Below are 23,489 nucleotides of genomic sequence, written 5' to 3'. Positions count from 1 at the left end.
AACGGCCATCTCGCCGATGCTGCTCATCAGTGTGATGATGTTGACATGCATTAGGACTTACGTATGGTGTGAAAGGTTGAATCAGTGTAACGATTTAACCCAAATGGCAAGGAAACTAAACAAGCATTGGCATAACCAATAGGTCTCGCCTTTGGGGCATTTTAAGCATTTAATTCTGCAGCACAATATCCTTGGTGCAACAACATCAACGGTTTCATGGATAAACACTTATTAAGGTCCCAATGGCGAGACCTATTGGCAATGCCAATGCTTGTTTAAGAATAGACAGTGGTCCGTGGGAACATTGCCTGCTCTTAAAAAACATATTTATTCAAGGATTCTCAAAGGGGAAGGGGTTACCACCAACTTTGAGCTGGTGGTAAGTGCAAATATGTTTTATTCCAACATACTAATACAAATCATATTTGTAAGGGGCTCCTCAAACACGGCCCTTTCAAATCCTGTTTGTCAAACTAAAATTACGATTCGATAACAGGTTGGGTTATGTACATCAGAAAAGGTTTTGCGTTCACAAACGTTTGCAATGCAAACACAAAAATGTTTCAAAACATATCCGAAAGTAAGGTTTTCACTAATTCTGTGTTACTTGTCTCGCACGTTTGTCCTTCTTTTGTTTCCACTGTAGTTGTAGTTTTAGAACGATAGCTGTGTAGCAATGTTACCAGAACAGTTATCGAAAGTCGTTTTACATGCGGCCATTTAGCAAAGAGCAAACCAGGTGGTTCATTAGGCACTTCTGATTTTTTAGTTTACGGAGCATTACCGAAAAAAACAAGCATAAAATCGTTATAATTACGTTTCAAATGATAACTAGCTTCTTTAAAAATTACTAACATTGCATAACTCTCGTATATTGATATTATAAGCGTTTTAGGGAACAATGTACTATATTGATGATATCAGTAATTTAAACCTTTAAGTGAACTATATTTTTCAGACTTTTATTTCTTTTTTCGTATAGTACAATGTGTAGTAGCAGAACATTTTACTCTCTCGTGCAGGCGCCACTCCGTTCTAAGATGGCGACCATAGAAACCGATTTCCTTTTCCTGATGCTTTCTGTCTTGTGCTGTCCGGACTATTGTGGATAAAGAGCGTGATATAGTGTTGTGGTTTTCTTATCTGCAAGTAACAAGCTGTAACCCATAATTGCACTGCGTTTTGACGCTGTATACTGCCGGTATATTGTGCGAATGATGGCGGATATCGGGCGGCAAGAACCTATCTCTGTTAGGAGAAGCAAGACCTTACTAGTGCGGCATCTTCCAGCAGAACTAACGTACGAGGACAAGGAAGAGCTGCTGAAATACTTCGGGGCTCTGTCTGTAAGAGTCTTCTCCGATAAAGGACGGCTGGTAGGTACATGAATTGTAGCCTGGCCTTTAAGTTGGTCGGGTCTCATGACTAGTCACTTTTTCAAAGGAAATATACAGGTCATTTGTTGTTGTTTTAAGAGTCTGCAATAGGACTGTAACCAAAATCGTATGAATTCACTTGTAAAATGTCTTTTATGCCTTTGATTTTACGTTAATTATTAGTCGGGGCTCGTTAGCGCCTTTCTAGACCACGTTTAAAAGTGGTTTTTATTTATATTTGCTGTTTAAAGTATATACAGATAAGGGCTAAAAATATTTGGCTTTAGGTGATTTTGCTTATTTTTGTACCGTCCTGGACATTAAAATACTGGTGGTGCCGGTAAAAAATGGCTAGGTGGCAATCCTAAAGTAAACGAACAGTGGTTCTGCTACTATCTCTCATGGAGAACAATACATTTTAAATTATGGCCCCTGTATTGAACTACCCATTAAATGTAAACATAGATTTCAAAAGAAAAAGGTATATTAACCCGTTCGGTGCTGATGATGGCTCCCGGTCGTCATCAGTTACGGTGGGCGTTTGCTGATGACCGCCGGGAGCCGGCATGACCACGCCCGCGATTGGAATGTGCTGCACAGGCGCATAATTCCGGCCGCAGCCTGGGTGTTAATCAATCCCAAGAAAACGGTCTCCCCAACAAATTTTTTTGTGAAAATTATTTATAATAAAGTTAATAGTGTATCCACACACAACATACAAAAATATCATGAATAACATATATAAATCACATCACATTACAAACATAAGCAAGTGTAAACATTACATAAATATACACATCACAAAACATTACAATGTACACCAGTCAAAGTGATACTATACAACAGCAAAATGTTCTTGGCTCACGTCCTCTTCTTATTTGTAATCATATGTCAAATCATCAGGGTTGAATTGTACAGTCACTTATTTGACATTGAGTGGGACGTTTTAATAAACAACACGTCGACGTTTCGACCCCTCCTTATGCTGCATTAACTTCATATGTCAATCTGGGGTCCTCATCAGGACTACATAAAAGTGTGTGCAACCGTGTTAAAGCGATGTAGCGTCTTCAATAATCCATATATCAAATATAGGTAACCGTGACAAAAATTTAACCTCGATCACCTCCTTGGTGTTTGTTTCAACAATACAAATTGCAAAGCCAGGGCACGGTCAGGCTATCAATCTCCATACAAAGCAGCGTAATAATCACTGTCTCTCAGGTTGTCTATGATTCAACACCCTGCTTGTCTTCCTATACCACCATCCTGAATGAATCCTTAATTCAGTGTAAAAAGTTTTTTCACGAAACACTTGTATCACCGTAGAAGTGTAGTTATTCTGCCAATTCAATTGTTTGTCGAAAAACACAATCCGGCTTACCTTCGACACAAAGGCTTATCACCTTAAGCCAAAGAACGACGTGATATTACTCCCAAATCCGTTTTTAAGGAAGGCCAATCAAGCCATTCGGGGGTGCAAGTGCTGCCACCTCGAGCTTCAAATGCTCACCGCCATCCAACACGTCATCAATGGTGCTTGCACCATTATAAATCATTTTTCAATTTTTTTTTTCTTGGGGAGACCGTTTTCTTGGGATTGGTTAATCTACCTTTTTCTTTTGAATTTGTTTTCTATGTTTACATTCAATCGGTAGTTCACTACAGGGGCCATAATTTAAAATTTATTGTTCTCCATGAGAGATAGTAGCAGAACCACTCTTCGTTTACTGTAATAATCCCCAGGTTCTGGGCTTGACTGGGTAGCCCCATTGCTATTAAAGGTGGCAATCCTACTCATGGCCAACAGCATTAAAAAATCTACTTTGAAAGGGGTAACTTTACAGGTAAAAACACACATCTGTCGCAGCAGTGACAGCAAAAACCTTTGGTAATCCATCAAAGTGATGCAGTTTTTAATTCATTTCCAAAGATAGTTTTCCTTCAGATATTATCTTTCGGCAGTTTCTTTATATTACACATGACTTTTGTATAGTGTAGTGGCAGCTGTTGACTTTTAAAATGGTGCGTACATTCTAACATTTTAGAACAGGAAAAAGTGAGATTTTGAAATAAAATTGTGGGTATGTATTTTCCTAATTGACTTCTGTTGAAGGATAGTCAATATTAGACGCTGTAGCGGCTTCCCCAGCCAGGGAGCATGCAAATGAATATGCCACACATGGAAATCTGTAGCGGATGTCTTTATTCCTCAACATTCTATCACACAGTGCACATATTACTAGCAGATTATGAATTCCTGTTCAGAGTCCGCCCAGAACCGTAAGGGTCCTAGCACTCGTAGTGTCAAGACACTACTTCTCCTCCATTCCTAATTAAAAAGTACAGACATGATTAGTATCATGTCGACTTATTGAGGAACTGAGGTGCTTGCACTGATTTGCCACATCTGATGGTATGAGGTAGTTGAGGTGCACCGATGACATAGGCTCAGGGACTTGATCTCGATATTTAGGTGGCGTTGCCTCACTCGTGACCTCAGGAGCTGATGAACATCGAGGTAGGTGTTTAAAGTGTGACAAGTACTGGGTGATGGACTTTCCGGGATGATGCACTGTCACAAAGTGTACTTTGCACATTACAACCCTCAAAGGGTTGACAGCAAGCAGAGTCTGTTTATCACTTCTGTTTAATCGGTACCCAGTCTCTTTTGTTGAAGACTGTTCCCTGGGCGTGTCAGTGCTGATCGGCATAGATTTCATTTTGCACTTTCGAGAAGTGTCTGTGACATAAACCATATCGTCATTCATCGATCAGTCCGATGTCCATTGTGGTAGTTTGGTTCTGATGGCTCTCCCAAATAGCAAGGTGACAGGACTCTTACCAGTTGTTGAGTGAGAAGTTGATCAATAGGCAAAAGGGCTTGACACATGGCTTGGTTTAGATCGATTCCTTCCATTGATGCTCGTTGGTTTACCCTCTTGAGGTGCCCATGAATCATTCAACAACACCATTGGCTTGGGGCCAGAAAGGTGTGCTCTTTTGATGCTTGACATTGAGTCGAACAAGAAACTCTTTGAATTCTTTGCTATTGAAAGGCAGGCCATTGTCAGATTTGAGAATAGCGGGGATGCCCCATGCTGCAAAGATGTCATCAAGCAGCTCAATGACTTTGTCATGGGTTGTCTGATAAGTTCCACCAACGGAAAATTCAAATATTCATCCATGACTACCATGAGATAATGTCCATTTCCTAGAGGCTCAAAGAAGTCCACTGCAACTCTCTCCCAGGCATGCGCAGAAAGGTCAGACATTGACAATGGATGCTGCGTCACCTTGGGGGGTTACAAAAGTGGCATGCTTTTAGCTCCTTAACTCGCTCAGATAGGCAAGGGAACCATACACAGTCTCTCAGCGCTCTCTTGGTGCTGACAATGCCACAATGGTTTTTATGGGCCAGCTCAATGACTTGCTGTCCCAAGCATAACTATTCCTGAGCCTCTCAATATGATACCTTCTTGGATGACCGATAGCTCATCCTGTACATTTTTGGAGTACAACATGATCAGCAAAGGGTTGGATACTTTTCTTCCTAGATTGCGTTCAAATGAGGTATTTGAGCATGACTTTATCTGCATTGGTTTCAGCAATAATCTGTTCAATGGAAAGAGCTGCTGGCGTGCTGGACCTCACAGTGAAGTTGATATACTCTTCATCTACTTTGGATGTTAAACTGTGGTGATGTAGCGACACTTGTGAAAAGTAATGTGCGGGGTTTTGATATTTCCCCGGCTTATGTATAATCTCATAGTCATACCCTTGCAGTTGTAATCCCCACCTCTCGATGTGAGGGGTTATCTTAGCTTTTGGGTTTCCAAAGATAGAAAGCAGCACCTGGTGGCCTGTTATGACAGTGAAACGTTTTCTATATAAAAACACATCTAAATGTTCGTATTGCAAAACTACAGCCAGGCTCTCCTTTTCCGGCTCAGAATAAGCATGTTCTATTTCAGACAGACTTCATCTGGCATAGCAATACCAAAGGGGATGATGGACGGAGTGTTGAACAATGCAAGCACTCACCGCCAGTCAACTGATCTGGGTTTAATCCATCATCATTCTTTAGCTCACGCCGCCACCCCAGCTCAGACATGGCCACGTGCAAATCAGTCTGACCCAGTGCCTCATGGGAACAGTCCAGCCCGAAATGCCAAGCCATGTCTTCCCTGGACAGGAAATAAGCATCCTGGGACCAGTTTCTGGCCATGTATGAACTGGGGGGGGGGGGAGTGAGCTAAAGAATGATGATGGATTAAACCCAGATCAGTTGACTGGAGGTGAGTGCTTGCAATGTTCAACACTCCGTCCATCATCCCCTTTGGTTTTGCTTTGTTCGCATTAAGTTGGCAGGGTATGCCCAGACGTTGGTCCTTTGCTCACTTTGCCACTGGATTCAAGCTAGTCTGGCTGATGATGGCTGATTAGCCCGTACCTGGTCCCAGGATGCTTGTTTCCGGTCCAGGGAAGACATGGCTTGGCAGTTCGGGCTGGACTGTTCCCATGAGGCACAGGGTCAGACTGATTTGCATATGGCCTGAACTGGGGTGGCGGAGTGAGCTAAAGAATGATGATGGATTAAACCCAGATCAGTTGACTGGGGGTGAGTGCTTGCAATGTTCAACACTTCGTCCGTCATCCCCTTTGGTTTTGCTTCATCTGGCATAGGCCACAATGTGTCTCTGAGCATTCGTATGGCCATTGTGTCGAATAACAATTGCCCCCAGCCTCACAGGCTCGTATCTACTGTGACCTTTGTATGCAACTTGGGGTCAAAATAAGCCATTTGGGTTGCATTCTCATTCGCATGTTTTATTTCTTTGAAAATTTGATGGCATTCAGGAGACCCCTTGAATAGGACATTTCACTTTAAGTCTGTCGATGGGGCACTCACTGTAGCAAAGTCACAAATGTATCTTGAGCAGTAACTAGCCATGCCTAAGAAGGATCGCATCCTGGTTACATCTTGTGAGGGGCAAATAGATGACAGTGCTTGCACTCTATCAGGGTCAGGAGTCATTCTCCCATCAGAGGATATGTACCCAAAGAATTTAAGTTTGGTTTTGTGGAGTTCACACTTTGCTGCATTCAGAGTGAGACCGGCATCAGCAAGTAACTGGCACACTTGTGTAAGAGCCTTGTCACGCTCCTTTTGTGTTGTCCCAAATACCAGTATGTCATCACAATAATTGAAATCATGTATAACACGTTGAATTAGCGCCATGAGACCTCAAGGTGAGATGCACGCTTCACAAGAATAACTGACATTGACAATTACTCAGCGAATAACATCCTGAAATATCTCCGATGCCAAAAACACTCCAAAATGTATTCTTTTGTATCTTAACAAACCATCTTCAGTCTAAAAAGTTGTAATGTACTTAAAGTTTTTTCCAACTCAAGTTGATTGTATCCTTTGTTGAGGCCAAGACAGGAGAAGACTTTGGCTCCGTTCGATTGCATCACCATGTGTGCTATGCAGGGACCTGGATGTTTTTTTCTCTCTTTGTTGACCTTATGCATGTCCACACAAACGCACACTGCACCTCCACTGTCCTTTTTCTGCACCATAACTATGGTCAAAACCCAAGGCGTAGGACCGGTGGAGCATTCAACGATGTCATGCTTCTACAGTATTTCTAGTTCTTTCTCAACTGCTTCTTGTAAGTGAAAGCGCATCTGTGGTGCAGTTGGGCAATAAGGCAAATGTCCTCATTAATATGAAGTTGCACTTTTATTTTCTTGAGTCCTCCTAGGCCATGAAAAAACAACGGGAACTGACTTACTATTTCAGACTGAGCACGAGGTTGTAGTTGAGAGATATCAGTCTCATGTCAGTAGCAGTGGCAAAGCTAAGTAAGCTAAGTACTCTGATGTTCACTGAAGAACATGAATCAGCACTTGCACTGACTTTGTTTTCTGCCTCATAGTTGCTGCTAATAACCCTTGACTCTGTAGCTGGTTGGAAGCAGCCCATGTGTATACATTCATGTTTGATGGGGTAAGGCGTGGCACCGGCGATAAGCTGTTAAACGTTTTTACTGCCATGATATTAATCCTGCAGTGGTTTCTCTATGGGAGTGGAGGAGCGCCGCATCACCCACACTGCTGCGCAGAAAGCTGGAAAAATGTAATGTGGTAAAAGGATTTTACTACCATTTTATTTTTTCGGCTTTCTGCCGAATGGAGGGGGAAGGGCAGGGCCATGGCAGCAATGACAAGTGGTCCCTTCAGTATGATTTGCACATGTCGGTTTGCCCGGCTACATTGTGACGGCCAAACAGACATGGCAATTGAACTTCTCCAATCCGGCTGTCATAGACAGGGTTGGAGAGCAGGCACAGGCCTTCAGTGCTCTTATTAGCAGCACTTACTTATAGCTAACTACCTCAGAATATCAGGCCAGGGGTTCAGTCCTTAAAAAGTAACACATTCACCATGTCAAAGCCCACTTCTTTCCCTAGCCACCCCAGGAAAGGTAAGGCAATACAGAGAGTAAACTCATTTTAAGTAGCACCACATCATCCTTGTGTCAGAAAACCGGCTCATCTCTTTTAGCAAGTAAACTGTAACATGGAGCACTACTTAGATGTCAAGTGGTCCAATGTAATGTGTGTTTATGTATGGCCAGGTCTACCTTTTAGACAGAGGCAGAACTGTCCACTTGTGACTGCTTTAATAATGCTGACTAGAACTGTATTGCACTAGATGAATATTTTAGGTCGTTTGTAGGTGGAATTCAATTTCTTTTAGGCATTAAAATGAATTTAGGGTCAGTTGAAAACAAGGTATCCCTGCTATCAGAACACGGAGTCTGATTCTCAAAAAAGTGGTAAATCTGCACACACAGAAGTGCTACTACCACTACTTTTAGTAGGTGTTCCTCCTAGTGTCATATGACCTTTTTAGGTCTCGCGTCAGCGAAAGACCTTATGTCGCCCGTTTTCGGGAATGTGGACACCAATCTGACACGAGCGTTTCCTTCGCAGTTTTCACTGCGGGAGCGCGCGTCTGACCCGCGCATGCGCAGAGTAAATCAGCCCTTGTTCTTTCCTTGCAGCGGCTACGCCGCTTGGTGGCGCCTCCTCAATAGCCGGCGCCGGCGGCGTCACAGTCAGTAAATTGAGGAAGCGCCGGGCCAGGGATGTTGCTCCACACCGGTAGCCGAGGCCACGGTTCGTGATTGTGGGCCGACCCCGCAGGAAGAGGCGGCCGGGGGCGCGGGCCTGTCAGCGCCAGGATGAGCTCATCGTCCACAGCGGGGACCGAACGGCCCTGGAGACGGCTCCTTCGGACGACCCGTGTGCGCCGCGGCGGCTGTGAGCGCGGAGCAGGCCGTCGATCCCCGGTGTAGCGCAGACAGCCTCCCCGCGCTCCAAGCATGCCTGGGCTGGTGGCGTTTGCTTTCTACCTAGCTGCTGAAGGAAACGCCGCTGGAGTGTTTGCAGCCTGTTACTTTGCTGTTGATTACCTGGTCGCCTCTTCTACCCACGCCTCGCGGCCCCCGCTTCGCGGGCGCCGCTCGTGGTGAACGCACCTGTGCCAGCACCGGAATCACTGCAGGGGGACCTGCCACTAGTTCTATTACCTGTCGGGACTGCGAGGACCAGCAGGCGCAGCGCGGCTCAACTCGCCGCAGCTGGTCCTCTTCCCGCCCCTCCCGCCTGAACTTGAAATACTGCGGCTTGGGGAAACACTGTTTGGTGATTCATTGCTTTCTACCTAGCTGCTGAAGGAAACGCCGCTGGAGTGTTTGCAGCCTGTTACTTTGCTGTTGATTACCTGGTCGCCTCTTCTACCCACGCCTCGCGGCCCCCGCTTCGCGGGCGCCGCTCGTGGTGAACGCACCTGTGCCAGCACCGGAGTCACTGCAGGGGGACCTGCCACTAGTTCTATTACCTGTCGGGACTGCGAGGACCAGCAGGCGCAGCGCGGCTCAACTCGCCGCAGCTGGTCCTCTTCCCGCCCCTCCCGCCTGAATTTGAAATACTGCGGCTTGGGGAAACACTGTGTGGTGATTCATTGCTTTCTACCTAGCTGCTGAAGGAAACGCCGCTGGAGTGTTTGCAGCCTGTTACTTTGCTGTTGATTACCTGGTCGCCTCTTCTACCCACGCCTCGCGGCCCCCGCTTCGCGGGCGCCGCTCGTGGTGAACGCACCTGTGCCAGCACCGGAATCACTGCAGGGGGACCTGCCACTAGTTCTATTACCTGTCGGGACTGCGAGGACCAGCAGGCGCAGCGCGGCTCAACTCGCCGCAGCTGGTCCTCTTCCCGCCCCTCCCGCCTGAACTTGAAATACTGCGGCTTGGGGAAACACTGTGTGGTGATTCATTGCTTTCTACCTAGCTGCTGAAGGAAACGCCGCTGGAGTGTTTGCAGCCTGTTACTTTGCTGTTGATTACCTGGTCGCCTCTTCTACCCACGCCTCGCGGCCCCCGCTTCGCGGGCGCCGCTCGTGGTGAACGCACCTGTGCCAGCACCGGAATCACTGCAGGGGGACCTGCCACTAGTTCTATTACCTGTCGGGACTGCGAAGACCAGCAGGCGCAGCGCGGCTCAACTCGCCGCAGCTGGTCCTCTTCCCGCCCCTCCCGCCTGAACTTGAAATACTGCGGCTTGGGGAAACACTGTGTGGTGATTCATTGCTTTCTACCTAGCTGCTGAAGGAAACGCCGCTGGAGTGTTTGCAGCCTGTTACTTTGCTGTTGATTACCTGGTCGCCTCTTCTACCCACGCCTCGCGGCCCCCGCTTCGCGGGCGCCGCTCGTGGTGAACGCACCTGTGCCAGCACCGGAATCACTGCAGGGGGACCTGCCACTAGTTCTATTACCTGTCGGGACTGCGAGGACCAGCAGGCGCAGCGCGGCTCAACTCGCCGCAGCTGGTCCTCTTCCCGCCCCTCCCGCCTGAACTTGAAATACTGCGGCTTGGGGAAACACTGTGTGGTGATTCATTGCTTTCTACCTAGCTGCTGAAGGAAACGCCGCTGGAGTGTTTGCAGCCTGTTACTTTGCTGTTGATTACCTGGTCGCCTCTTCTACCCACGCCTCGCGGCCCCCGCTTCGCGGGCGCCGCTCGTGGTGAACGCACCTGTGCCAGCACCGGAATCACTGCAGGGGGACCTGCCACTAGTTCTATTACCTGTCGGGACTGCGAGGACCAGCAGGCGCAGCGCGGCTCAACTCGCCGCAGCTGGTCCTCTTCCCGCCCCTCCCGCCTGAACTTGAAATACTGCGGCTTGGGGAAACACTGTGTGGTGATTCATTGCTTTCTACCTAGCTGCTGAAGGAAACGCCGCTGGAGTGTTTGCAGCCTGTTACTTTGCTGTTGATTACCTGGTCGCCTCTTCTACCCACACCTCGCGGCCCCCGCTTCGCGGGCGCCGCTCGTGGTGAACGCACCTGTGCCAGCACCGGAATCACTGCAGGGGGACCTGCCACTAGTTCTATTACCTGTCGGGACTGCGAGGACCAGCAGGCGCAGCGCGGCTCAACTCGCCGCAGCTGGTCCTCTTCCCGCCCCTCCCGCCTGAACTTGAAATACTGCGGCTTGGGGAAACACTGTGTGGTGATTCATTGCTTTCTACCTAGCTGCTGAAGGAAACGCCGCTGGAGTGTTTGCAGCCTGTTACTTTGCTGTTGATTACCTGGTCGCCTCTTCTACCCACGCCTCGCGGCCCCCGCTTCGCGGGCGCCGCTCGTGGTGAACGCACCAGTGCCAGCACCGGAATCACTGCAGGGGGACCTGCCACTAGTTCTATTACCTGTCGGGACTGCGAGGACCAGCAGGCGCAGCGCGGCTCAACTCGCCGCAGCTGGTCCTCTTCCCGCCCCTCCCGCCTGAACTTGAAATACTGCGGCTTGGGGAAACACTGTGTGGTGATTCATTGCTTTCTACCTAGCTGCTGAAGGAAACGCCGCTGGAGTGTTTGCAGCCTGTTACTTTGCTGTTGATTACCTGGTCGCCTCTTCTACCCACGCCTCGCGGCCCCCGCTTCGCGGGCGCCGCTCGTGGTGAACGCACCTGTGCCAGCACCGGAATCACTGCAGGGGGACCTGCCACTAGTTCTATTACCTGTCGGGACTGCGAGGACCAGCAGGCGCAGCGCGGCTCAACTCGCCGCAGCTGGTCCTCTTCCCGCCCCTCCCGCCTGAACTTGAAATACTGCGGCTTGGGGAAACACTGTGTGGTGATTCATTGCTTTCTACCTAGCTGCTGAAGGAAACGCCGCTGGAGTGTTTGCAGCCTGTTACTTTGCTGTTGATTACCTGGTCGCCTCTTCTACCCACGCCTCGCGGCCCCCGCTTCGCGGGCGCCGCTCGTGGTGAACGCACCTGTGCCAGCACCGGAATCACTGCAGGGGGACCTGCCACTAGTTCTATTACCTGTCGGGACTGCGAGGACCAGCAGGCGCAGCGCGGCTCAACTCGCCGCAGCTGGTCCTCTTCCCGCCCCTCCCGCCTGAACTTGAAATACTGCGGCTTGGGGAAACACTGTGTGGTGATTCATTGCTTTCTACCTAGCTGCTGAAGGAAACGCCGCTGGAGTGTTTGCAGCCTGTTACTTTGCTGTTGATTACCTGGTCGCCTCTTCTACCCACGCCTCGCGGCCCCCGCTTCGCGGGCGCCGCTCGTGGTGAACGCACCTGTGCCAGCACCGGAATCACTGCAGGGGGACCTGCCACTAGTTCTATTACCTGTCGGGACTGCGAGGACCAGCAGGCGCAGCGCGGCTCAACTCGCCGCAGCTGGTCCTCTTCCCGCCCCTCCCGCCTGAACTTGAAATACTGCGGCTTGGGGAAACACTGTGTGGTGATTCATTGCTTTCTACCTAGCTGCTGAAGGAAACGCCACTGGAGTGTTTGCAGCCTGTTACTTTGCTGTTGATTACCTGGTCGCCTCTTCTACCCACGCCTCGCGGCCCCCGCTTCGCGGGCGCCGCTCGTGGTGAACGCACCTGTGCCAGCACCGGAATCACTGCAGGGGGACCTGCCACTAGTTCTATTACCTGTCGGGACTGCGAGGACCAGCAGGCGCAGCGCGGCTCAACTCGCCGCAGCTGGTCCTCTTCCCGCCCCTCCCGCCTGAACTTGAAATACTGCGGCTTGGGGAAACACTGTGTGGTGATTCATTGCTTTCTACCTAGCTGCTGAAGGAAACGCCGCTGGAGTGTTTGCAGCCTGTTACTTTGCTGTTGATTACCTGGTCGCCTCTTCTACCCACGCCTCGCGGCCCCCGCTTCGCGGGCGCCGCTCGTGGTGAACGCACCTGTGCCAGCACCGGAATCACTGCAGGGGGACCTGCCACTAGTTCTATTACCTGTCGGGACTGCGAGGACCAGCAGGCGCAGCGCGGCTCAACTCGCCGCAGCTGGTCCTCTTCCCGCCCCTCCCGCCTGAACTTGAAATACTGCGGCTTGGGGAAACACTGTGTGGTGATTCATTGCTTTCTACCTAGCTGCTGAAGGAAACGCCGCTGGAGTGTTTGCAGCCTGTTACTTTGCTGTTGATTACCTGGTCGCCTCTTCTACCCACGCCTCGCGGCCCCCGCTTCGCGGGCGCCGCTCGTGGTGAACGCACCTGTGCCAGCACCGGAATCACTGCAGGAGGACCTGCCACTAGTTCTATTACCTGTCGGGACTGCGAGGACCAGCAGGCGCAGCGCGGCTCAACTCGCCGCAGCTGGTCCTCTTCCCGCCTCTCCCGCTATTTAACATCCCCTACTGACGCGCTAGCGGGACGCGCGCGGAGCAAAGCGCGGAGCTAAGCCCGGGCAAAGGGCGGGCCCTCTGTGGCCCCCAGTGGCCGAGGTAGGCTGGGCTGGGCCCGGTTACTTACTTAGACTGAGATAACTGTACTGTTTGTTCTCGAGTCGCACTGAGTGTGTTGCACGATCCCAGGAATATTTATCTTCTGATATTGTTGTGATACCCCCCAGAACTGTTCTGTTTTGCGGTCATCATTGGATCTTCTGGACTATTTTTTCTTTTTTCTTTTTGGAAAAATATTTTTAAATATTTTATATTAATTCTTCTGGAAGTTGGTACTTTTGTATTATTTTTTTGTGTGTCACACTTTTAAAAATGTCTAAAACATTGCGTTCAGGGAGGGAAGTTGGAGGCATTTTGGCCTCACAAAAAGAGCCTGTTCGCATAAGAAACAAATCTGTGAATAACCCTCCACTGAAGGGTCAATGCCAACTATTGGATCTCTGGGTTCTGCCGAATCTTAAGAATGCTAATGTGTCAATGAATAAAGCTACCGGTGCTAAGGGCCAGGAGATCCATACCTCTGCTCTTATGTCTCCTCCATCCAATTCGGTGCTGTCTTTTGCACCACATTCGGTATTGGCGGTGTCCTCGCCTCTTGCTAATCTTGAAGGGAAGGGAGAGGGCACGGATGAACTAGTGGGACCTGAAGGAGATTATCCGATGCTTCCACTGCTGTCCTATGTTCCACAGATTGACGGGTCGGGTGGCGGTTTGTTGTTATCATCCACCGGCCCTGAACCCTGTGGCCATTGTGTAAACATTGCTAAAGTGGAGACTAAGGCCCCTTGCAGATCTTCGGGCGATGTGACCCCTTCTAAGCTTATGCTGCATAGTAGTACCCCCTCTTTAAATGATCAGGGCACGTCTAATCTGTTAGATGCTTCTGAGTCTTTGGGTTTTAACCTATCGGGTATATGCCATCCTCACGAGGCATGTGAAAAACCCATCTCTGATTCCATGATTGCTTTGGAACAATTATTATCCTCGATATTAGCTTTATTGGGGAAATTTGTTGGCAGCTCAGATTGCATTTTGGATTCAGTTACCCAAATCCTGAAGGCTCTGTTACAAAAATCTACTGATTTAAAAGGTGCCCCTCTACCCATGATGGAACATTGCTTACAAGCGGGTGAAATAAATGTTGGTACCCAAGTCGCCAATACGAAGGATATGTCGACATCTCCCCAATTACATACTGTAGCGATCCCCTTAACTGCAGCGTCGAACTGCATTAAGAATTCGGTTTTAGAGATTGAGGATGAAAATGTTTCTATTGTTGGTCGTAATGGGGTCTTAGACCTTTTTCCCATCTTTACGTCTGAGAATAGAAAAGATGTGTATGACTCTAATCCTGTTGTAAAGAAAAAAATCGGCAAACATGGCAACAATAAAGGGAATAAAAAGAAACCTATCCGCAAATATAGGAAGAAAAGGCAGCGCCGAATAAAATTCCAAAATTGTTCGGCTGAAGGGGAGAATGAAGTAGCTGATTCAGAACTCCGCTCACTACCCGCAATGGCGGATGCTGAATTTAACTCCTTCTCTCTTGTACCCTCAAATGGTGAATGTGAACTGGGGCCCCTATCATCTCAGGAGGTGTTGTTGCGAATGGGGGGTCCCTTGCCAAGTAAGTCTCTATCGCCTGTGAATGGAGACCCATGTAATTTTCCACCCGGGTCTCTTAATCCATTGGCCCCTTCCTTTTCCTTGGCTTTAGAGACTGTTGATGGCCCTACTGTGGATGTCCCCCAATTTACATCTAAAGGTTCAGTGGACACTCTTGTCCTGGACTTTTTACCTTTATTTGATGTGGACCTTCCCTTAAATAGAGCCTGGCTACTAAAGCGCTTTAGTGAGAGCGAAAGCCTCCGCCATATCCAAACTAGAGATATTGAGTTGGTTACCCTGTTTGGTGAAGTCAAGGTTTCGAGTATAAGGGTTAAATTCTACTCACCAATTATTGTAAACCTGATACTGCAGCAAGCAGAGATTTTCCAACGTACGGGTATTGATATTCTCCCGATCTTTAACCTGGGCAACATTAAGTATGCATTTGGAGAGCCTTTTGGAGGAGATAAAACTAAGGGGGTATCCCTTTCCCTTGGGGATCTGAAGATTCGGGTCTCCAAGGGAAAACGTTGGGTCTCGCAAGCGAAACCACCGCCGTTAATACAGACTTCCTCTTGTATAGAGGATAAGGACCGGTGGAATTGGTTGCACGGAGCCTTAACTACAAAAACTAAAGACAACCCCAGACTGTTTCAGCATCTTTAACAGCTCGCTGAATATTATCTCTTGGAATGCATCAGGGATTCATAGCAGCCCAGAGAAATTTGATTTTCTTTTTTCACTAGGAGCGAATGTGATTTGTTTACAGGAAACCTGGTGTGTCAATATGTTGAATGTGTCTAAAGATTTTTATGTCCTGGAAGTGCCTGCTGCCCCTTCCAAGAAAGGACACGCCAGGGGGGGAATCGCCTGTTTACTATCCAATAAATTGCAATGGAGATTCTCCCATTATATTGATTCCAGCAAACTTTTCCATGCCGTAACTATTGAAAACTTGTTTAATGCTGGCATTAAGGCCCCTATTGTGATTTTAAATGTTTATATTCCTCCAGAAGAATGTTTTAATGTGTTAATGAAGCGGGTATTTCGTTATGTAGATCAAATCAAAAATGTTCCATCTCCCCCAGCGGTTTTGATTATGGGTGATCTGAATTGTAAGATTTCCAATGTTAGTCTGGAGCTTTTCAGGAATAAGTGTAAAGAAGAGGCACACTTTGTCCCCCAGGCTCTCTTCCCTGAAAAGTCAGTGACAAATAAAAGAGGGAAGATTCTGTTAAAAGAGCTAATGGCCGTCGATGGGCTTATAGTAAATGGGAGATTCCCGTCGGACGTCCCTGCAAAATTCACCCACAAGTCTCCCTTTGGGTCTTCCATCTTGGATTATGTCATTGTGGATTATGGCCTGTTTCCATCTATTCTCGACCTCAAGACAATACCTACCCCTCTGAGTGATCATACTCCATTACTCGTAACTATTTCCTTAAAAAGCCTGCCCACTGCACCCTGGTCCCTTAATGGCAGTGATGCAGCCTTCCATGTTTCTACGGGAAGGTGCTATTGGAATTCCTTTGCCATCAGAGGGGTGAAGGAATTGTTACTCGATACCATTTTAGTTCTTAATGAGTGGCATGGTAACGAAATAGTATATTTTGAAGAATTTCTGCGTAAGGTCATCTCTTGTGCTAAAAAATCTTCACGAGCGAGAAGAGGGGTTGAAGTTCCCAGGGCATTGTGTATTTTAAACAAGGAAATTAATAACATTGTCCGGGAACAATATCTAGAAAGAGGCATTGAACGTGGAAGAGAGATTTCCAGGCTAAAAAGAAAGAGAAATAGACTTAAGCTAAAAATAAAAAAGGCTAAGGAAGATATTATCTGGATTGACCTGCGGGAATCTGTTGTACATGGCAGGATTAGAGATTTCTGGGCAATAATAGGTAAGGGGTGTGGATCTAGATTAAGCCCCTCCCCTATCCCTATCGGGGAAGAGGTATGGTCCATTTATATACGGGACCTGTATGCAGGGAACTGCATGTCTGATACTATCGCCCTTGAAGATACCCTTGGTGATGTTAGTATCATTGGTCGGGATGCGGATGGCCTAATGAATTATCCTTCAGTAGAGGAAATTGAGATGGCCATAAAAAATATGCGTGTCTCTGGGGCAATGGGTCCAGACGAACTTCCCATGACGGTCCTTAAACAGGACCCGCTCGGGTGGAGCACAATTTTGTACCCTCTTTTCAAAGTATGTTTTATGACTAAAAAGGTACCCGCCTCGTGGAGGGGGAGTATCCTGGTCCCCATTTTTAAGAAGGGAATGAGGGATTGCCCAAGTAACTATCGCTTGATTGCGCTCCTCGACTCAATCGGGAAGGTTTTCGCGAAATGTCTTCTAGGATCCCTCTCCGCTTGGGTCGAGGAGAACAATATTCTGCCGTTTGCTCAGACTGGGTTCCGTAGGAATCACGGAACCCTGGATAATCTTACCGCTCTGCATGTGGTCACGGACAAATATGTACAGGTGCGAAGGGGGACGGTGTATGCAGCCTTTATCGATTTCTCCACCGCGTTCGATAAAGTGGACCGTGGAATGTTGTGGAGAAAATTGGCTGCTCTTGGTCGCCCGCCCTACCTGTTGGAGCTGGTGCGGGCCCTCCATACAGAGACCTGGTGTAGGGTCCTGTTGGGGGGTGAAGGGGGGCTCTCTGACCCAATTCCATCGGGTAATGGCCTCAAACAAGGCTGTTTATTGGCTCCCCTTTTATTTTCCTTATATACGGCTGATCTGCCCGCCGCTATGTCTAACACTGAGGGCATTGCCCCTTCGGTGGGGGGGACCCCTTTACCTTGTTTGATGTATGCAGACGATGTTCTCATCCTTGATCTAACTCCCAAAGGACTTTCAAATCGGCTACATGCTCTTCATAGTTATGCTGTGGCTCATTGCATGAAGATTAACATAACCAAGAGTAAAGTTATGTGTATAGTAGGTAAAAGGAGGTGTCGAGCAGCAGATTTTGGTTGGTACATTGGGGGGCAAAAGTTAGAGGTTGTCAAGTCATATATTTTTTTGGGGAAAATTGTTACGGCTAATCTGAGTGAGAAACTCCACATAGAGCACTGTTCCCGCAAAGCTCTTGCTCATGGCAAAGGTCTAAACTCTCTATATCATGCAACGGGGAAACGGCACTTCCCGATCTTATTGGAGGTGTACAGAGCCAAAATCCCGGCAACAATTCTCTATGGCATAGAGTTAATAGAGGTGAAAAAGTGGGACTTTTGCCATCGGATTGAGGGGAAACTCTTAAGATCTCTTTCCTCATTAAATACTGCATGCTCTTTGGCCGCCTGTAGGCTCGAATTCGGTCTAAGGAGCAGTTGGGTACAGGGACTCTGTGCCCTAGTAAGATGGGTGGCTTGTCTTGCAAGAGCGGAAGTTGGGACATTGAGAGCATTTCTCAAAAAGGAACTATTAGGTAGTTTCAATGAGTTCTCCCAACTTGTTCGTAATTTCAGAATAGCCGTAAAGTTTTTAAAATTAGATGAAACTATTCTTTTTGTGTATTCCCCTACACAGTTAAAACTTGTTTTAAAAGCAGCCTCTTGGGACCTCTGCTTCCAATCAGACAAAAAATTAATTCATGGAAAGAGGAATGTAGATATCCTCCTTGATACTTATATGATGAAGCAGCCACAACCTTATGTGCGATGGTCCCTCCCACACGGCATACGAAGATTTTGGTTCTTGTTACGTTATGATCTAATACCCTTAAATCTTCTGCTATCCAAATGGTATGGCTCCACCTCTTTGTGCAATCTATGTAATTTAAATATTCAGGACTGCATGCATGTTCTACTGATTTGCCCGGCGTTATGTAAATGGCGCTCTAGATGGATAAAAGTAATTTGTCTCCGTCTTGGCATCCTAACCTTGAATGATTTTCTTCATGCATTGTATTGTCCTCCTAACGAAATGTTCTGCTTCCACATTTTTAATTTTTTTAAAGGTTTTCTAGCTATTTATTGATACCTCATGGAGATGCTTCTTGACTGGCCAATTATTTACTGTTCTGGTGTGTAAATTAGTCAGTATGTAAGTTAGATATTTCTTGGGTGGATAACCCTCTGCATTTGTATTGTTTTGTATTGTATTTCTGTATATTTTATGTGGCCCTCTGTAGAGAGCCAAATCATAATAAATAAATTGATTGGTGGCGTTCGGCAGGCGCTGGGCTATAGCCAGCGACGACCTGGTGTTCCCCGGAGCCTTCGAACTCTTCTACCGGATCATATGGTGAGCAGAGCGGCCTGTATTTTACTAGGGGGTGGGAGGTTACTTTGCCCTCTCATGGCGTGCATGGAGTAAGGCACACATGGAGGTAAACACAGAGCTGTCAGTTCTACTCGCCTGGGCGGGCCTCTCTGGCGGCTCTTCCCTGCTTAAGAGACCGAGGATGAATGCCCAGCATTCGGTCGCTGCCTCGCTGTGATAAAGTCAAAAGTGAAAAGATTAAGCAATATCTTACTTAAAACAACCCCAAATTTGGCGATTTGCAGAAAGTATCTCTGAGAATGGCATTTTAATTATACTGGATGTACGAAAGCGCTGCGAAGATAGGGGCGTGGCTCCCTGCCAGGGGCATTAAATACCATATTCAGGGTCTATTAATTGCACAAATCAGGATGGATTCACTTAAAAGTCAATCATGGCAAAGCCGAGCTTGCCTATTTTATTTAAATGGCACTAGAGTCGGACATTGAGTGCTCTCACGTTTAACTATACTTCACACACGATATTATGGGGTGTTTCTACAGTACTTGCATTTCTCACCATGGTGCTATATTTTAAAGTGCCATTCTTCCTATTGTGTTTCACTACGGGGAAGTATTAGTAATAGCACTTTTCACTAAGGCTGGGGTACTTTTTTATGTGCTGTTCCGCCCTATTAACAGGAACGCTATACTCCAAATAGGGGTCTCCAGCTTTGCCTATGATGAGAGCTGCTTCTGATCAATGGAAACTGTTGCCCTGCAGACACATGCCGTGGACAGCTTGCAGCCAGTCCGAATGTTTTACTGCAGCATTTCTCCCATTTGGGCTAGGCCGCCCAAGGGATGCCAAAACTACGAGTCCAACAATGCAGTGCGGTTGAGTTCAAGCCAGACTCGGTAAACCTCACAGTTCACACTTACCAAATGCAAAATGCAGTTTGAAATTGGCAAATATTTTCAGAACTGTGGTGCTTAGGCAAATTAAACTTTTCTAGAATGCTTCCATTGATGAATGTATATGGTGCTTCCATTGATGAATGTATATGGCACATTGTACTATTAAATGATACCATTTACATTAGTATAAAATGCCTGTGGCGTATGTTGGGTTACAAGCAACACTTCTCTAATACACCCTTTTGTTGGCTTCTCTTCTTTGCAGCGATATTAAAATACAAAGCAGGGGAAAGGGCGCTAAAAAACTATTTTTATGATAAACTCTGGAAAGGGTTTGCATTCTTTGTTCAAGGATTGTGTCCGTGTGTAACATAAATGGTGCTCATGTAACCTCAAATACCTTTGCTATGAAAGAACAGATCGCCAAATTCCTGCACTTTCAATGGTTGAGAGGAAACTGTTAAATGACCTAGCGATAAAACAGCACATCCACTTTCAAATCAACCAGCATTAACAAAGCTACAGGAAAACAATTATAGGCTCTAGCCTCCCGGAAAACCTCTTTCATGTGCTCCTTAACTTTTCATTGAGGTTTTAGTTTCAATGTACAAAGTCGTGTAGTGCAGTTTATGCCCCTTCCTCCACTTCACAGAATGGGAAGAGCCCTTCTCAGTCTCCCATATCTCACACATTTTAGTTGTGCTTTTCTGAAATTTTTTAGTGGAAGCAAATATTTTTTGGGGGGAATGTGTGCACAAACAAAGGCCACCTTTCTTTATAATTGTTTCATCATTTTAAAACTTGGTAACACACTCACACAAATACACTCCACACTACACCACATCATTTCAATCTGCATAATTCAACTAAACGTCATACACTTTCACACTACACAATTCTACCCTACACATATTCATTCTGCACCACATAATTCAGATACAAAGTCCTAACTCAACAACACAATTGCACAACACACCGCATACATCCAATGCAAACCGCAGAATTCCACATCAAACCTCAAAATACCATTCCACTTAATTCCACTCCATAACATACAATACCACTTCACATAATTCCAGTACACACCATGCCACATACTTCCACTACACACATCCTATCCAATCCACACCACACAATTCCACAACTAACAATTACAATCCAACCCACATATTTCTACTCCACACCACATACATCTACTCCAAAGCAAAACATATGGGTAAAAGACATCATAATTCACACCACTAATAACTCTGACTCTCACAAATGCGAGACCTGTTGCATTGCAAATGCTTGTATGGCCTTGCTGCTTTCACATGCATCCTTTCTGCTGCAGATTGCCCTCACAACTTCTATTGTGAACAGCAGAATCTGCACTTACTCTTCCAAGTCACATTACTTGAATGATTTAAGGCAATACATTCAGGTTACATTATAATTTGTAGGTGTTGGTTTCAAATGCTCTTTCTGGCAGCATCTTCCAGTTCTGTGTTAGTAAATATGATTTGAAACGCTGCAGAGGGTCTTGTCCAGCCATTATGTATTTAACAATTCTATTCAGTTTCAAAAGCTGCTATTTACAATAGTTCGATTTCACTTTTCATTAAAAACAATCTTACTGCGGCTAATACAGATCATGCGTGCTCTGCATAATTTTAAGAGGTGTGTACCTATGCTACTTCTCTATGACTGAAGCAAATTTGTGACCCTCCGCAACTATCAATTTTTTATGTATTTTCTTAAAGCATAAGTAAATACAATTAAAAACAGGTGAAACCTATTGATTTCACTGCAGACCGCCATCTGAATTGCCTTTTAAATCTGTATCATCAGTGTTGGATTTGGTGGCTCTTTTACTGCTTCCGGGCAGAGTAAATCAGACCATTTATAAATGGCTACTGCTTATAAACAGTCGCAGTGTTCAACAATTGTATAGCTCTGTAATCCCTAGTTGTGTTTTTTGCACGTTATTTAAGACACTCCCTTTATTACATTACCCACGCTTCTGGCGTTATCCTTTCAATCCACTTTTTGCTGCTGTACTGTCCCTCACATTTTAGCAAATTAAGGCGTTATGTGGGGCTGTTAGGGCAGGACGATGGTAAGTGGTATTGCAAGTTATTTCACCCTTCACCCCCTCTCAACCCATTGTAACCTCCTTCAGCGCTGTGCACCCCTTCACACACTCGCACATAGCTGACGATCACTGCGTGCTCTCAGAGAGGCCAGGTATTGGATGGGCGTACATCAGCCGTGTGATGTGACTACAGGCCAGGTAATGTCCCCCAAGTGACTTGTGTTCCCACTATCTTTCCGCAGCTTGCACCTGTTTAGTCCTCCCATGCACCCAAATGTGCTGCATTATACCGCATAATTTGGCCTCTTTTTTTTATTTTTATTTTTTATACCCAACGCTGCCGCATACTATAGCCCAAGCCATTGTTGCTGCTTATTTATCTTATGCAACTAACAGCCATTGACAAACCCAATAGACCTGACTTATTGTCAGTATGCTTCTACTCGTTGTATCATATATCTGGATGCAATGACAGAAACAGCCAAAATACAAGTGGGGCAGCACACTAAGCTAAGCACGAAATTTTTTTTGCACGTTACTTAAGCCACTCCCTTTATTACATTACCCACACTGCTGGTGTTATCCTTTCAATCCACTTTTTGCTGCTGTACTGTCCCTCACATTTTAGCAAATTAAGGCGGTATGTGGGGCCGTTAGGGCAGGCCGATGGTAGGTGGTATTGCAAGTTATCTTACCCTTCACCCCCTCTCAACCCATTGTAACCTCCTTCAGCGCTGTGCACCCCTTCACACACTCGCACATAGCTGACCATCGCTGCGTGCTCAGCATGCCACCATTCCTACAAAAATAAATACACATTTTTTGGCCTACAATTTATAGACTTTTGTTGCAATTGGTGTTGCAATATTTAGCAATGCCAATAGCTCAAATTTAATTAATGCGAGACCTATTGCATTGTAAATGCTTGTTCATATTTGTATTTCCACAATGCAAAGTTATGCACACAGAGCACGTTAACATTCAGAGTAGTCTTTGGTATTGTTGTAAGGTTTAGGCCCATCAACATTATAGGGTTTATTTCTCAAGCGTCCCCCTGCCAAATTTATATCACTCTCTTGGCCCTCCGATGAATCTTGCTTAGTGCAGAGAGGGGTTGGATATAAAGGGGCCCTATCAAGCATTCAACGAGGACCAGAAGTTGAATATCTGAACTATAAACTAGAAATCAGACTCATATAAATTACCCTCAAAATAATTCTATAGAGATTAAAAAAAAATCTCATGGCATGCCCAAATGTCCCGAAGAAACATTGGCGAGCCAAAATTGTACACACTAAGAGTTCAGTCAATGCTATACAGATTAACAGCATTAGTATTTGATATTCTAAAATCTCTCTAATATGATCTCCTCTAGTCATCAGTACTAAATTATGAATGCACATTTAATTAAAGAGAGACAATCGTGATAACTGAGTCGTTATGACAATTTAGTTTATCAGAATTTAAGGTATACAAGTGCATCAATAACTCTGTTATAAAGACAATATG

General features: G+C 46.3%; 1 protein-coding gene across 3 annotated transcripts in view; it reads left to right on the top strand.

Annotated features, from left to right (window-relative positions):
• The first annotated feature begins 1,079 nt into the window (after positions 1-1,079).
• The window catches only part of RNPC3 (RNA binding region (RNP1, RRM) containing 3), a 231,179-nt gene continuing 208,769 nt past the window's right edge, over positions 1,080-23,489 (top strand). For all 3 annotated transcript variants that reach the window (XM_078668497.1, XM_078668514.1, XM_078668506.1), the window contains exon 1: positions 1,080-1,376. In XM_078668497.1, coding sequence (XP_078524623.1) covers positions 1,215-1,376 — 162 coding nt within the window. In that variant the 5' untranslated portion in view covers positions 1,080-1,214. The remainder of the gene's footprint in view (positions 1,377-23,489) is intronic.

The sequence above is a fragment of the Lissotriton helveticus genome, chromosome 1_2 (genome assembly GCF_964261635.1).
Source record: "Lissotriton helveticus chromosome 1_2, aLisHel1.1, whole genome shotgun sequence".
In the NCBI taxonomy this organism is placed as follows: domain Eukaryota; kingdom Metazoa; phylum Chordata; class Amphibia; order Caudata; family Salamandridae; genus Lissotriton; species Lissotriton helveticus.
Note: the sequence above shows the minus strand (reverse complement) of the source record. Positions and strands in the feature narration are given on the sequence as shown.